Genomic DNA, 14,608 nt, shown 5'->3' with positions numbered 1-14,608 from the left:
AGTGACACGAGCCACGATCCTGTCCTTAGGACGAGGATCGATAAACTCTAACGCGGGCGGAATGAATTTTCTATGACGCTATTGTATCTTTAGACGTAGGACGAGGCCGCACGAAGCTGCAAGCATATTGCATCGCTCGCGATGCTGGAATGAATTCTTTCAGCGTTAGTTCGATGCCACGCGAACTGTCCCAACACGGGAAGGCGCTCGTTGCAAAGCCGCTCGATTAAGGTCACGCTTGATGAAATGTATTAAGCCAATATCTTTTGAAGAAACCAACGACAGCACGAGAACGGGTATTATCAGAAGATGGGAGGCCAAGCGCGCCGCAGAATCTCGCACGCCAAAAATAACAACTGGGTCATTTTAGAATTTCAATTACAAGCGCGAAACGATCGTAATCGAATCGGCGAACATTGTTCGAACAAAGGTTCGCGACGAAACAGCCTCCATCGTAACAATGGAACGAATATATTTGATTCGAGAAGCCGAAACGCCGCGTCGACCAGAACGCACGTGCTCGTATGATATTTGCCCTCCGCCAAGCGTTATGCAACTCCTGCGAACAACAAACTCTCCGACTAAACGAGGAACGACGAACGCTCGTTGATGCGATTCGAGGGACATACGAACGCGTAAGACGTATCTGTCCTGCGAGAGAGACGATTATTGTTCGCACGAAGAAGCAGCTATCTTTAGCATGGCGCCTCAATAACCCTTCGAACGTTATCAAGCCAGCTATAACGTACTGTAGTTCGACCCATGAGCGTAATACGTAGTGTGTATTTTAAAGAATCGATTGATACGTTCGTTGTTGAATAAGTCAATAAATCTTGCTAGCCTGTTCGTTCTCTTTTTATCTTTATTTTATTTGAATCGAGAACGCAGACAAATTTTACGCGTCCTTAGAATAACCCCTACTGCGTGGTTGTCAAAGTATCGCTATTTCGTAATAATTAAATAACTTTGGCGTTGGTTCACTAACAGCCACAAAGATTATGAACGTGATAACGGAGATTGATAAAAATAATCAGATTGTACGATTACATTTATTTACATTTCTGTCGCCAAGTAGTTGTTAAGTTATCAGGTGCGCTAAATACCAAATGTATTCGAAACCCGATAATAAAGAGATTCGCTGGAAAACACGCACCCGCGTGATTGGATATATTTTGTTATTAAATATACACATCATATTGACGTTACGTCACGATTGCATCGGATGGACGATATATGAGAAGTAGCTAACGAAACAGAAACAAACATCACACCTCGTTTGAAATTCATAGACCGTAGTCTCGTTAGAAACCGCGTTTCCTCTATTGCAAGGATGTTCGTGCATTATACAGAAAGCCCTGACTGCACGCTACCGTCACAATCTTATCTACCACGTATCGACATCTTATCGGGCCAAAGAACGTTTATTTAGACGATCGTGCATGGTAACGATTCACGATTAAATCGATCGCTCTTGCGCGATTGTTTTTCTTCAGCGTGTGCATATATTTTTCACTTACTGAGTAGATTTTTCGCTTACGCGATAGAAATACCAGTAACGAAAAACAAACAATCGGTTCAGTAGTTGACGTATAGAAACATGTAATTGCGATTGCGTCGGCGACAAGAGTTCGAAAAGGCTATCTGCGGAAAATAGTCTTCGCAACATAAATCAAGAAAAACAAATTTCATAGGTCTATACATATTATATACGATATTAACATAACATATTGGAGGAATTGAAAGAGGATCGTTTACGTTCCATAGGAAGCATGCAAACGTGATGAAATTATGTAAGAACGATTTTGCTTAAACTCGTATTTCAGACAGACACAAAACTCTCGTCCGTTTCACGGCAGAATAGAATAAACGTCGTTAATCTTTCAATGCAATCACAATGTGTGATCGTGCAATAGTAAAGAGCAAAGGGGATGATTCTTTTTGCGGTTACTGTTTAAATGAAACTTTGAACAAATGTGAAACCGTTGTTGAGGCTTGTGAAAGATGAAGTAAGTGTTGCTGTTAATAGTTTACGGTAATATTGACTCATAAATAAAAGATAAAAGATACGATTATAAAAGACGATTATTTCTATCGTTTTTATTATCGAAATGGGAATTCCTGAGCTAGAAAATTAATGAAATAATCGTCGGGAAGGTATACGATGTTTATATAAAACGTCCAGGAAGACATAACAAACGTGCAATTTTCGAATATTCTCTACAATGCATCATCGTTGCATCTAGAAACTACGATGATTTCCTTCACCGCGGGTATTTTTTGTACTTTAATTGGAAAACGCGTATCCGCATTTGGTCCCGATAAACTGACGGATAAGAAAAATATTCTATAAAAAATCTATTAGCCTTCGATGTGAAAATATATTGTTCCGTTTTAATTACTTCATCTATCAGTGTTACGCTTGATGAAAACTCCTCGATAATATTTGTGCAAATATTTTTCTTGAATGACATATTTAATGATATAAAAACAGGAATGTTTAAACAACAAACGCAAAGTAGTTGCTTTTATTTTAAAATTTATCTCTTGGTCGTAGTTCGATACGTAAGCACCCTATAATCTAAGAATTATGAAATGTATTACTAGTAATTGTACAATAATGAACGCTGACCGAACAAATATTGAACTTGGCGGTTATTTTCTTAGTGTTACCAACAGATTAATGCTAGAACTCAGAAATACAGTTTCTGTAAGAATCCTTATGTTTGTCAACGTGAGGAACCCAAAGTCTGAAGGTAACCAAAACGTGAAACGACAGTTAACAATAAACATTGTATTCCACATTGTTTAACTATGGGAAAAACATCGAAAGATAAACGAGATATTTATTATCGACGAGCAAAAGAAGAAGGATGGAGAGCAAGGAGCGCTTTCAAATTGCTTCAAATAGATAACGAGTGTCATATTTTAGATGGTACGTACGAAGGTATACGAAAATAAATGATTCCAACACTGCACAAATAAAATACAATCTTTTATTTATGGCTTAAAAAAAGGAGTTAACAAAGCTGTGGATCTGTGTGCTGCACCTGGTAGCTGGAGTCAGGTTTTATCGCGAAGATTAAAGTATGTTGCAATCGATTTGCTAAAATTCTAAGAAGAAATCAACTTTTGCAAGATACCTAAGTCTTGATTATATATTTTCATGAATAGCGAGAATTACAAAAAGGCTTTGGAAACAGGAAATGCAACACCTCCAAAAATAGTTGCGGTTGATTTACAAGCGATGGCACCAATGGAAGGAGTGATTCAAATTCAAGGAGACATTACCAACATTAACACTGCAAAGCAAATTATTTCTCATTTTGACAATGAACAGGCTGATTTGGTAGTTTGCGATGGAGCACCAGATGGTAAATTTAAATTAAAGTATCATTTTCACTGATAAATTATAATGATACTTACAGAGTAATTATTAACAGTTACAGGTTTACATGATATGGACATTTATATTCAGTCACAATTATTATTAGCAGCTCTAAACATTACTACTCATATACTAAGGCAAGGAGGCACGTTTGTAGCAAAAATATTTAGAGCTAAGGATGTGACGTTACTATATGCTCAGTTAAAGATATTTTTCCCCTATGTTTATTGCACAAAGCCTAGCAGTTCTCGCAATTCTAGCATCGAAGCATTTGTAGTCTGTAAAGATTATTCACCACCTGAAGGTTACAAACCACATATGCTAAATCCTCTCTTAACGCACGAGCCGTGTGATTTTAATGAACTTACGGGTGTTAACAGAGTCATTGTTCCATTCGTTGTTTGTGGTGATCTTAATCAACCCGATTCTGATACGTGTTATCCGCTGGATGTAAGCTTTTCTTATTTATCATATCCACGTTGAATTATATTTTGTACTATCTATGTTCCTTTGTTTCAGTTTGAAGGGAAAGAATACACATATCATGAGCCGGTACAGACACCGATTGCACCACCATACCAAGAAGCATTGACTCTATTGGAGAACAGAGATACCGATTTTAGAAGATCCGATGTTAATGTTGTAGTAGATAATCTAAATTCCATGACTATCGAAGACTTTAAAAAGCAAGCGAAGCAGAAACATAAGGAGACAAATGAAAATAAGGTGACCAAGCTACAAGACAGCAAAAACGATGATAACAACGAAGATACATTGGGTCTTGACCAATTAATGTCTGTTCAATTATCTGATGAATCTGATAATAAAGATAATACGACGTAAAAATTTGCGTCTTACTTTATATTTTTTAATTTGATAAATTACATTTTTAAACATGTTGTAACATTCTGTAAATATATCGTTGATTTCGTAGAAATTGTTTTTTTCTCATATCCTTAATCCAAAAAAAAATTTAAAGGTGGTATTTTATTCATTACTAAATTGTTATTCTCCCTTTAATCATTTTCTTCTATATTCGGCCAATTAATTATTCACTATGTTGCCTAAATGTCAAGTGCTAGAAAGAATTTTTTTTATACATGTATACTTTGTATTGTATTGACTATAATAAGGTAGTAAACACTACATCGTCTCAGTTTGCGTTGACCTCGTCTAACCATGGCTCCAGTTGAGGTATTTATTCAAAAATTTTTCGAGCTAAAAGTGTACAATTACTATTTATCGTAAAACTTTTACATTGAATAGACAAACCGTACTTGTTACGTATGCAAGAAATTATTCTGCTGCGCGTCGTGCCGGGAACAACATGAGGAGAAAAAGCACAAGAAACGGCAACCAAACTGTCCATTCTGTATGAACGAGAAATTTTCGTTCAAAACCCTCGAGGATAAGGTTCTTCTCTGTCACATAGCAATCACGCACTTGCCTCTGTACTGTTACTTATGTGGTGAAATTTTCAAACAGATTAAAGATTTGGAATCGTTTGGTAATTATCATTGTACTTAATTTTATTTTTCATAAGGAAATTCATTATGCGAATTTGGTTACTACACATTTCATTTTGCTGATAATTAAAATCTTTTATATTATTTTCTATAAATAAAGGCACTTGTAAATGGTGGAAATCACAGCATCGATATTCATTGGTGTTCAAAGAACAAAAATCCGTACTGGGTACACCACCTTTGGTTTCAGAAGAAAAAGCATTGTGCGAACACAGTAGCAACTTCGGTTCATTGACCTCTCCTCCTGAACTTTATAGAAACACAAGTACGCCTATGGTCATCGGCCAAAAGACGAATTTAGATTTTAAAACACCGAGTGCTCCGAATTTCTCATTGAAAACACCAAAAACTAATTCCGCGTTGAAAAGCAGTTTGAAATCCGACAATTCGAGTAATTACATGAGTTGCCCGTCTGCCACTATTCACGAGGAAACCCCCTTCCGTTCTCTGCCATTGAATCAGGAAAATAAAGAACTTCCCCGAGGTAAATCGAAAAATCTAGGAATCATGAAGAACAAAGATAATAGTAACCCAAGTGGACGTTATATGGACAATAATTGCACGGAAGATATGGAATTAACGAATGTCGAGGATGAAGTGTTACCAGATTCTCAAGTTCTGGAAACGCATCAAGGAGAGAAACGATTAGATTCTCTAAAGAAAGTTCGATTTTCGGATCAGTATGAGATTTCATCAGAAGCTAGCCAGATGATCGCTCTCAATGTAACGGAGAACGAAGATTACTATGAAGCGTGCAATACGTTGTTCGAGATGAAAGAGTCTCTGGAAAAATCGCAGATCGAGGTTCACGAGGATAATGTGAAGAATATACAAAAAGAATATCGTAATCCGGAAAAAGTAAATGTAAAAAACAATCAAGAGCCAACTGATCCCTCGCGGATAGTGATGATGGTAGTCATGGAAAACAGTTCTAAGATGACGACATCTGATCTAATAGAATCTAGTTTAAAGAAACTGGAACGTATCGCTTCTAATACAAATCTTTCAACCAACAGCAACAGTTCCCCTGGTTGCAGTAGCTCGATGACCTCTGTTGGTAGTTATTATACCGCTTTTAGTCATAATTGTTACTCCTCGTCAAATGAGTTAAGCAGTTCTGGTAGTAGAGATTCAGATACTTCGAGTAATAATACGGATAGCAGTAACTCCGGTGGAATTTTATCTGCGGTTGCCAACGCAGTGAAAAATGTTATGAGAAATTTGGGTATGTATACTTTTCTTTTTTAAAAGTCATATTTTTAAAGAAAATAAATTGAATTAATTTTTAGCAATCGGTTCTTACAAGCATGTCGAAAAAGAACAAGTGCTTTCAAGAGAAGGCGTGGAGACACCCTCCACTTCAGAGGCCTCAAGTTCCTTATCAAATTTCACATCTTCCTTTTTACAAAGATCAGGAAAACGACCAAGAGAAGATATCGAAAACGCACCTCCAACGCAAACGTCAACGGAATTTATGGTCCCTCAGATTGAATTGTCCAGTCCCGTTGCGAAACGACACCGTGGATGGTATAAAATTAAAGGGCGAGAACCGATCGCGAGAATGCGAAACAATCGACAACTTACATCTCAGAGAGGAGTGTCGTCGGAAACTCAGGTTTTCCATCAGGGATCGTTATCGGTTGGAAACACAGTTCTACCACTTCCCGATAGAGCCCACCAATCTACGCAAACCGAGTGATAGTCGATAATAATTGAAATTCCACCGATATCATTTTTTATAAGAAAAATGTTTTATTGAAATATATTTTTATGTTATTGTATTGATGTATATTCGTTTATTAAATTAATGCACTTAGAATGTCAATTAAAGTAATTGTAACATTTTATATGTACTGTATTTATTTATTAATATCGTCAAATTATTTTTCTATTTTGAAGTTTAAAGTATCGTAAGAATCGTAAAGCTTGCCTGCTTTTTAATAAATAAAGTGTCATTTAAGTATGCTACCTGGTGTGATTTGAATTCTTTAGGTCTTATGGCGCTGCTACAACCAGTATCGTATCGATTGATTGATGTTTGAGGTTATGTTTCTTAGTGTTACGACAACTGCTGTACCATAATATTATAATTTCCTTTCAAAGGAAAATTTTCTTGTTAATTTAATCGTGTTTTGTGTCTGGGTATGTTACACCTTTGTTTAAGACAGTATTACCGTTAAACTCTTACGTATAGATTTGCTTAAGGATTTTTCGTTTTGATTTATCAAAAATGTTCTTTCTACTCCTTTTAGTTTTGACAATGTCTTCGTGGAAGAAAGCAGCGAAAGCCACACAGAAGACTCATCGCGAGAGACATCAACCAGAGGCTCGCAAGCACTTGGGTCTTTTGGAGAAAAAGAAAGATTATATTGCTAGAGCTAGAAATTATCAAGAAAAACAACAGACTTTAAAACTTTTGCGTAGACGTGCCCTAGACAAAAATCCAGATGAATTTTATTTCCATATGATCAATTCCAAAATTACGGGAGGTGTCCATAAAGAAAGAAAGAAACGTAAAAATCATACACCGGAACAAATACAACTAATGGAGACCCAAGATATTAGATACATTGCTCACAAGAGAAACATAGAAGCAAAGAAAATAAATAAGCTTCAGAGTCAACTGCATATGATAGATGTTGCAAATGAAACCAAGAATAAACATATCTTTTTTGTAGATGATTCAAAGGAAGTCAAAAACTTTGATATTGCTAAGAAACTGGATACGCACCCAGCATTGATATCCAGACGCACAAACAGACCAAAATTAAGTAAATTAAAAGATATGAAATTACCAGATGTAGATGAGGCAAGCTTGAAAAAAATTGAAAGTGATAAACAGAATGCTTACAACGAATTACAAAAGAGGATAGACAGAGAAAGGGAATTGACTGTTATACAACAAAAATTAGAAATGCAAAGAGCACTAAAAGATAAAAAAATTACTAAACCAAAACAAGTAAGCAGAGAAACAAAGAATGCTGCTGCCATCTACAAATGGAACTTTGAAAGAAAACGATAACTTTTATTATCTGTATTTAAGGTGCTTTTTTAATAAACAACAAAACAATCTATTTTTTTAAGTTTTTAATGAACTACATCTATGGTATAATTTATTATATCTTCATAAAGATTTTATATCTAAGCCACTTATTAATGAAGTATTTGGAATAATCTACATTATAATCTATTGCCATATTTCTTATAATAATTAGTTAATCAATATCCACGACTGTTGTTGGTCCACTTCCTGGCACTGTTATTATTTCTACATCCGTTGATGTAGTTTCTTCGGTTTCCACCGCTCTCATCGTCGTCGTTTGAGTGCTCATTGCCGATGTCATTCCTGTGTTCATCGTCGTCGACGTCGTTCCGTTACCTGGTATTGTAGGCAATTCCATTGATATGCTGACGCAGTCATAATTTAATTGCCATAGTCGTTTCTTAGAGAAGATATCCAATCGAAGGCAAGCAGTGATTGATCTTTGAGTCGAATATAAAAAAAAATTTAATGAGAATTATATAACATCTTTAAGTATTACATTCAAGTGTGTTTTACCTGGGAAATTTATTGAGTTCCAATATATTTACACATGCAGATGAAAAGTAACATCCTGGTATATTAGTGCAGAACTTTAATGGCTTATAGTCTGTGATTGTTCTACTTCTTAATGTATCGGAATTCAACGTCATATCAATATTTAGTCCATTTCTTTGATAAGTAAGATTAACGCAAACTGCACGAGATAAAGAGAAATTTGAAGAAATACTTGAGACACTGATTCCAAAGTGATCGAAAGCCACCAATGACATAAGAAGACTCGAAAACGATCAATAAAAAAATAATTAATTATACTAAAAACTTACGCTTTTTTTCAGCTTTGGTGTATAAAATAAAAACACTTTGACAGCAGGAGCAAGAATAAGATGTGTTACAGGTACAATATGTCTGAAACGTCTGAACAGTTCTATAAGCCAAGAACCCTTTAGATACAGGGATTCCTAATAAACATTTTATTTAAAAATGTGAAACTTAACTTTTATAACAGAAACAGAGAATAAATAAAAAACTGACTTCCTTCCGTAGCACCACCCGTCCAATAAAAAATTAAACGTAACCAAAATGAAATCAGGACGCCGCATACTTTGGAATTCATGCTTAGTATCTTTCAATGGACTTTTTCACTGTGGTACATTTACAGCACTACCTCTTTTACCTCTGTTACATGGATACGTTACATCTCCCACAGTTATACTAACCAGCATCGACGATCGACGTCCCACAAAACAATATTGTTTCGACTCGGTGGTTGCTACACAGGATGTAATTACCGAGGTATAATAAAAAAAAAGTAGGTTTCAAATACATCTATTTATTCGTCTCTTGATAATGTACAATACGATATTCAGCAGTTAATTTGATGTTTCGAACGATGCAAAGTTACTTTATAAAACGTGACCGAACTCGTTGACAATCTTCAGACGATTAGTTTACAAACAGATCGTTGCGTTACGCTCTTAAATATAAAAAGAAAATATAATAAATAATGATTGCTGCCATGCGATGGCAGTAGGAATGCGTAATTGTACTATTAAGTTCTTCGCGACTGTCACGAACAGAATCTTAGGTTTCCTCAGAAATCAAGTAAATCGTCGTCATCGTCGTCGTCGTCGTTGTCGTCGTAATCATAATCGTCTTCATCCTCATCATCGTCATCACCTGGCAAGAATTCTATCTGACCTAATCCACCTCCGTCCTCTGGCTTTACCAGAGCCAAACCGTTTACACCGAATCTAATGCAATCTAATCCGACCTGGAATTATTTGCATTATTCGTAAAAACGTTTAAGAAGAGACGTCCTTTTATCCCCGGTCGTCAAATTCAGCTCACCTTAAATATCGTGAAATCTTGAAACTTCCCCTCCATATTTATACACGCGTGAATATTCCTGCCCTGGAAATAAATGTTATAAAATCGAACACACGCTTTAACGATTGGAATTCGTGGCACTGGCACACATATTGGCCGAGGATTCTTTCCTGAAACGTGAAATGGTCGTGATATTAAAATTATCCTTTTAAAACAAGGGTGAAATTTAAATATCCGATATGTTGTGACTAAACATACCAGATATGGTTCTTGTGTACAGAACTCTATTATTCATCGAAATCTTCGCGGTGAAACTAAACTCATCCGGATCGTACGTCACATTCACGCATGCTTTCTGTTTCCAAGTGTCGAATAAAATTCTAGAGCAACAACCGCAGACACCTCCTCCGCATTGACAAGGACCTTGTTTCGTAGCGGTCACTTGAGTTGTGGTGTTCGACGTAGAATTCGTCACTTGTTTCAGCAATTGTTGTAATTTCTTCGTATTCCAATCTTCTTCATTCTTCTTGGAATCGTCGTTTTTCGTAAAAGTCAATATGTCATTGCCTACGGATGTTTCTAACGTTCTCTCCGAATCAGAAGCTCTCTTGTTGACCCGTTGCAAGGAGCTTTGAATACAAAGAACAGCGAAGAAGAGTAGCAAACAGGCAGCCCTCATCTCGCGTTCTGAACGATGCCAGATTCAATGACTGCGGAAGAACATCTCTTCGTCAGATGGATAGTACTCCTTGTTGAACGTTCGACACTCGACTGGTCAGTTAACGGATATCTCATTCTGACCTCGTTTTACGGAGAAATTTAGGTTTACTTCGTACTGGTCGCACGCATTTTATTTTCTGCTGGATCGCCGTGGTAATCTGATTAAAGAAAAAAAGCGACGAACTATCGGCACACGAAAGATTGAGAGTGCATGCTATAGAAAACATCATAGCTTGCGTCAAGGTTCTTATAGGATATCATTTATATATCGCGTAGTTTTATTCGATGTACTGGCTTGGTATAAATAGTAAGAAACGATAACAGGTATGATCATGCAGAATCCATTCAACTTTATTATACGTTATACTGATAAGGTAACAATAAGTACTACAAATTAATCTTTAAATCAACGAATAAAATTGACCAATTTGTGTCTCATGCTCGGAAGTTAACGTTGGAATGTAGTTGCCATAATTCGTCATACATTACTGATTCTCTAACAGTGCGAAGCTCCCCACGGAGATTCCATGTTTGTTAATGTTAAAGCATGGGATTTTTATGTGACTCTTAAAGAGCATAGCGTATTTAAGTCTGATGTTCGAGCAAACCCGTAAACCATCGTTACTAGCAGACACTTGTGTTTGTTCGCATACTTTTACTCCTTCGAACAGGTTACCACACATTTCAGGCAAGTTCGCTACAACAATTGTGAAATATATAATGAGAAATTACCGTTTGATATACAAAGGATAGAGGAATGAGAAACAGGAATAAAAATACTTACCCTTCGCGGAATGCGAGAAGATTGTTTTTCCGTTTGCTGTTATCTCAATCTTAGGGTCGTTGCCGTTGACAAGTTTTGCACATAATGATGCTTTCATACTTTTGATATGAACACCAACGCAACAGGCATAAGCGTTCGGTTGACTTTGACATAGAGAACGTTCCTGTATCATTGCAAGAATGGAATCGCTCGTGTGTACGTCCAGTTCAGTTCCGGTGTACGGATCATAGTACGACACTAAGTCGGACTGGACTGTGAAAATTTAATCGATTCGATATAAAATTATCCTATGAAGCGAACCAACTGCTTAAAATTACTATCTACTTCTGAATTAAATTCTTTCTAACCCTTTGATTTTCATAAAAATTATTTGTTACCTTCTTGAGAAGTTTCAATATCTTCATCCTGAGACGTAGCGCTCCAAGCAGCCTGTACCAGGAGGAGTGCCACAAAGACGTTCAACAATTTGAACATGATTTTGACGAAGAAAGAAGAGAAGCAAGGTGTATTACGATTTCACAAAATGTGACCGCTCTGAGTTGAATGCCATATTTATATACCGTTTTGTGCACATCGATTAGATGAAATCAGTGCGTGATATTTACAAACGCACGTATAAAAAGTATCTGTTAAGTATCGCTTATCGCGATTGATAGATCATTTGGAGGACTTGCAGATAATACATATATAAATATATGTCATGTTGTATATATATATATATATATATATATATATATATATATATAGTATATATATATAGTATATATAGTATAGTATATGTATACATACTATGCTTATATTATACCTTATAGTGTATATTATGCTATAAATATCTCTATATGTAGACATTACGATGTACAGATTATCTGACTTTTGTCTGTTATTGCAAACTACATCGTTAATTAATTGCTGAACAAAAAAATCATTTGGAGAAAAAAATTAAAATTAAAAGATAACTACAGAAGTGATTGTCAACATAAGTAGATTCGTACATTTTCGTAGAAAATAACGAGCTGCATCTATTACTGCAATCAAAATTATACAATTGTATTAAAAAAAAACGTATGTGACATTCATATGACTTTTATGTACAACCTACAAAAAGATTAACGATAAAAATGAAAAAAAAAAATGACGAAAAAAATGAAATCTTATCTGAGATACTTTTTCATACAGTAAGTAATTTACTTTATTTTAAGATTATATTTACATATTAAAATCGGATAAAAAAGGATAAATGTTTATTTAGTACGTTTAATTACAGATCCAACATATTTATCAAACAAACACAGATATACATTACTTTGCTAATCATTTACATTCTCAACGTAAAAAATCCATTAATAATCTTTGTACGTGAGTTCTTTCAACAAGTTTTGAATTATTGTTATCTATTAGCAACTTTTCAAAATTATTAATTACTTAAGAAATAAAGTGGTTTATGATAACAGAAGAAATTATCAGATTTGCCACTTTTTAAAATAGTTAACAATGATAAGTCGAGTTAATAAAGAGACCTAACAATCTTGAACAACAGATCTAGCTAAACATTCGACTGATCAATTTCGGAAACTACCGTCCCTCGATTGTTTCATTATTCTAAACGTATACAAAACGGGACGAGCATGAATACAAGACTTCAAAATCTCGTTTCTTTGCTGTGATTGCTCCTCGAGTGCCTATTTCCTGTCAAAAGCGCGGTAAAAGTAATTTATACTTCGAATTATTTATTAATTACTTGCCGAATAGAAAGTTTATTTAAGGATAATGATTAAAATTGATGCGTAATTGATATAATATTTGTCTACGTAAATAAGTTTCTACTTTTTGTAGAAAATAACGAGCTGCTTCGATTGATGTATTCAAAATTACATAACTGCATTAGAAAAACGTATGTGACTTGCATATAATTATGTGATAAAAGTAACAAAAAGCTGGAAATCATTCAAATTCCCCATGAACAATCTTTTCATGCAAGAAGTACATACTGTTCGTATATAAGCCGATGTAAGTTTATTTAATGCAGATATAAGTTTAATAAGGGGGTATGTTTAATTACAGATTCAATAAATTGATTATATGTCCGTACATAAATTACATTAATTACTGTCTTACATAGTATTAAATTATTTGCACAGATTTGTATGGCGACTTTTTATAGAAGTCATATCTATTATCATGATGTCTGAATAACATTAGCAGAAAAGCTTTTTACAAAAAATATTATACATATGTTGTTATCTACTAGTAGTTAGTTAAATAATAGAATGATTCTTATCAAAGAATAGAAGAAGCTATCAGTCTCCATACTTCTTAACATAGTCAACGATATATTCTTCGATTTAACAAAGGAGTCCAATCTTGAACGGTTACTAAAACTTTGGACTTAATCTTCGCCGATAATCGATTGATCTATTTGAAAAACTACCGTGTCATGGTTTCTTTCGATTATTCTATACGTGCATAGAACGTGTATAGAATATAAGACTTAGAATCTCGTCTCTTTGCTCTGACGACTGCCTCTCGAATGCCTGCTTCTTGCCAGAAGTCCGGTCAAGCCTAATTCGTAATCCGAGTCATCGTCGTAAGCTTCGGAAGTCTGGTGATGTTTCTTCACTTTGCCCATCTTCTTTCCATTCTCTTTTTCGTCATAAACCAACGCGCTGATCACCGCATCTTCTTCGCCGTCGTCGTCATCTAAATCCTCAATCTCGCCTTTCTCGTGTTCACTTCCGTCAACCTTCTCATCTTCGTCCTCCTCTGCCTCGTTATCCTTCTCGTCATCATCGTCGTCGTCGTTTAAAATCTCTTCATCTTCATCGTCGTCATCATCATCGTCGTCCAGACTATCTCCTAAAATATCGTCATCGTCGTCTTCTTCGCCCTTGATCGGTTTCCTCAAGGGTTTCTTCTTTTTACTCCTCTCATTTTCGATTTCGTTGATGCTGGAGCTCGCGATGCCAGGCTTCCCCGTATTCGTATCCGACGTTGTGAATTTCTCGGTCGGTGTTTTATCCGGCTTCGCATAGGACTCTATCTTATTGAAGACCTTTTTAACGATTTCTTCGGCTTCGTTAACCGTCGCATCGGTGACTGCAGACTTATTAATTGTTTCGATACTGTTTTCTTCTCTCATCTTCGAGGATTCTTGATTATACCCGTTGTCTTCTTTGGAATTATTAGTGACAACGTTGCTGGGTGTTGGTCGCTCCACCACTGGTCGCTTGCGTGTGGAAATGACCGTTGGACGTGGGAAAAACTCAACCTTCCCATTTTTTACCTGATGGAGCAATAACAATAAAGAACGTCTCGACTTAAATATA

The 14,608-nt window shown here is 35.7% G+C and overlaps 7 protein-coding genes across 7 annotated transcripts; 3 read left to right on the top strand and 4 right to left on the bottom strand.

Annotated features, from left to right (window-relative positions):
• Positions 1 to 2,654: 2,654 nt before the first annotated feature.
• LOC132908386 (tRNA (cytidine(32)/guanosine(34)-2'-O)-methyltransferase-like) lies at positions 2,655 to 4,322 on the top strand. Its single transcript, XM_060962373.1, has 5 exons — positions 2,655 to 2,932; positions 3,015 to 3,084; positions 3,172 to 3,371; positions 3,441 to 3,835; positions 3,905 to 4,322. Exons 1-5 carry the CDS (start codon positions 2,812 to 2,814, stop codon positions 4,226 to 4,228), a joined length of 1,110 nt encoding a protein of 369 aa, XP_060818356.1. The 5' UTR covers positions 2,655 to 2,811; the 3' UTR covers positions 4,229 to 4,322.
• Positions 4,323 to 4,496: 174 nt separating this feature from the next.
• On the top strand, positions 4,497 to 6,692 carry LOC132908371 (uncharacterized). Its single transcript, XM_060962352.1, has 4 exons — positions 4,497 to 4,579; positions 4,652 to 4,892; positions 5,012 to 6,136; positions 6,201 to 6,692. Exons 1-4 carry the CDS (start codon positions 4,565 to 4,567, stop codon positions 6,608 to 6,610), a joined length of 1,791 nt encoding a protein of 596 aa, XP_060818335.1. The 5' UTR covers positions 4,497 to 4,564; the 3' UTR covers positions 6,611 to 6,692.
• Positions 6,693 to 6,907: 215 nt separating this feature from the next.
• On the top strand, positions 6,908 to 7,985 carry LOC132908389 (probable U3 small nucleolar RNA-associated protein 11). The gene is made up of 2 exons (XM_060962378.1): positions 6,908 to 7,053; positions 7,164 to 7,985. The coding sequence occupies exon 2, from the start codon at positions 7,172 to 7,174 to the stop codon at positions 7,931 to 7,933; it is 762 nt and encodes a 253-aa protein (XP_060818361.1). The 5' UTR covers positions 6,908 to 7,053; positions 7,164 to 7,171; the 3' UTR covers positions 7,934 to 7,985.
• A 95-nt stretch (positions 7,986 to 8,080) lies between these two features.
• On the bottom strand, positions 8,081 to 9,068 carry LOC132907941 (uncharacterized). Its single transcript, XM_060961394.1, has 4 exons — positions 8,987 to 9,068; positions 8,779 to 8,913; positions 8,471 to 8,648; positions 8,081 to 8,394 (listed from the first exon to the last, which is right to left on the bottom strand). Exons 1-4 carry the CDS (start codon positions 9,066 to 9,068, stop codon positions 8,127 to 8,129), a joined length of 663 nt encoding a protein of 220 aa, XP_060817377.1. The 3' UTR covers positions 8,081 to 8,126.
• Positions 9,069 to 9,268: 200 nt separating this feature from the next.
• On the bottom strand, positions 9,269 to 10,716 carry LOC132908390 (uncharacterized). The gene is made up of 3 exons (XM_060962380.1): positions 10,040 to 10,716; positions 9,803 to 9,951; positions 9,269 to 9,725 (listed from the first exon to the last, which is right to left on the bottom strand). Exons 1-3 carry the CDS (start codon positions 10,458 to 10,460, stop codon positions 9,546 to 9,548), a joined length of 750 nt encoding a protein of 249 aa, XP_060818363.1. The 5' UTR covers positions 10,461 to 10,716; the 3' UTR covers positions 9,269 to 9,545.
• Positions 10,717 to 10,826: 110 nt separating this feature from the next.
• LOC132908392 (uncharacterized) lies at positions 10,827 to 11,817 on the bottom strand. The gene is made up of 3 exons (XM_060962382.1): positions 11,663 to 11,817; positions 11,286 to 11,537; positions 10,827 to 11,198 (listed from the first exon to the last, which is right to left on the bottom strand). The coding sequence occupies exons 1-3, from the start codon at positions 11,757 to 11,759 to the stop codon at positions 10,987 to 10,989; spliced, it is 561 nt and encodes a 186-aa protein (XP_060818365.1). The 5' UTR covers positions 11,760 to 11,817; the 3' UTR covers positions 10,827 to 10,986.
• A 1,638-nt stretch (positions 11,818 to 13,455) lies between these two features.
• Positions 13,456 to 14,421, bottom strand: LOC132907939 (nucleolin-like). Its single transcript, XM_060961393.1, has one exon. It carries the CDS (start codon positions 14,419 to 14,421, stop codon positions 13,774 to 13,776), a length of 648 nt encoding a protein of 215 aa, XP_060817376.1. The 3' UTR covers positions 13,456 to 13,773.
• Between the last annotated feature and the right edge of the window lie 187 nt (positions 14,422 to 14,608).

This window comes from Bombus pascuorum, chromosome 6 (genome assembly GCF_905332965.1).
Source record: "Bombus pascuorum chromosome 6, iyBomPasc1.1, whole genome shotgun sequence".
NCBI lineage: Eukaryota > Metazoa > Arthropoda > Insecta > Hymenoptera > Apidae > Bombus > Bombus pascuorum.
The sequence above is the reverse complement of the archived record's forward strand: the minus strand, read 5'-3'. Positions and strand labels throughout refer to the sequence as shown.

Bases quoted from the DNA above. Each gene is read 5' to 3' on its own strand.
- LOC132908386 (XM_060962373.1), top strand. From the start codon at position 2,812: ATGGGAAAAACATCGAAAGATAAACGAGATATTTATTATCGACGAGCA. The intron at 3,085-3,171 runs GTATGTTGCAAT...TTTCATGAATAG, and splicing joins GTTTTATCGCGAAGATTAAA to CGAGAATTACAAAAAGGCTT. The intron at 3,836-3,904 runs GTAAGCTTTTCT...CCTTTGTTTCAG, and splicing joins ATACGTGTTATCCGCTGGAT to TTTGAAGGGAAAGAATACAC.
- LOC132908371 (XM_060962352.1), top strand. The intron at 4,893-5,011 runs GTAATTATCATT...CTATAAATAAAG, and splicing joins TAAAGATTTGGAATCGTTTG to GCACTTGTAAATGGTGGAAA. The intron at 6,137-6,200 runs GTATGTATACTT...ATTAATTTTTAG, and splicing joins AAATGTTATGAGAAATTTGG to CAATCGGTTCTTACAAGCAT.
- LOC132908389 (XM_060962378.1), top strand. From the start codon at position 7,172: ATGTCTTCGTGGAAGAAAGCAGCGAAAGCCACACAGAAGACTCATCGC.
- LOC132907941 (XM_060961394.1), bottom strand. From the start codon at position 9,068: ATGAATTCCAAAGTATGCGGCGTCCTGATTTCATTTTGGTTACGTTTA. The intron at 8,914-8,986 runs GTCAGTTTTTTA...AATGTTTATTAG, and splicing joins GGGTGGTGCTACGGAAGGAA to GAATCCCTGTATCTAAAGGG. The intron at 8,395-8,470 runs GTAAAACACACT...TTCGACTCAAAG, and splicing joins GAACTCAATAAATTTCCCAG to ATCAATCACTGCTTGCCTTC.
- LOC132908390 (XM_060962380.1), bottom strand. From the start codon at position 10,460: ATGAGGGCTGCCTGTTTGCTACTCTTCTTCGCTGTTCTTTGTATTCAA. The intron at 9,952-10,039 runs GTATGTTTAGTC...TTCACGTTTCAG, and splicing joins GTACACAAGAACCATATCTG to GAAAGAATCCTCGGCCAATA. The intron at 9,726-9,802 runs GTGAGCTGAATT...AAATAATTCCAG, and splicing joins AAGATTTCACGATATTTAAG to GTCGGATTAGATTGCATTAG.
- LOC132908392 (XM_060962382.1), bottom strand. From the start codon at position 11,759: ATGTTCAAATTGTTGAACGTCTTTGTGGCACTCCTCCTGGTACAGGCT. The intron at 11,538-11,662 runs GTAACAAATAAT...AAATTTTCACAG, and splicing joins TATTGAAACTTCTCAAGAAG to TCCAGTCCGACTTAGTGTCG. The intron at 11,199-11,285 runs GTAAGTATTTTT...CAATTGTTGTAG, and splicing joins CTTCTCGCATTCCGCGAAGG to CGAACTTGCCTGAAATGTGT.
- LOC132907939 (XM_060961393.1), bottom strand. From the start codon at position 14,421: ATGAGAGAAGAAAACAGTATCGAAACAATTAATAAGTCTGCAGTCACC.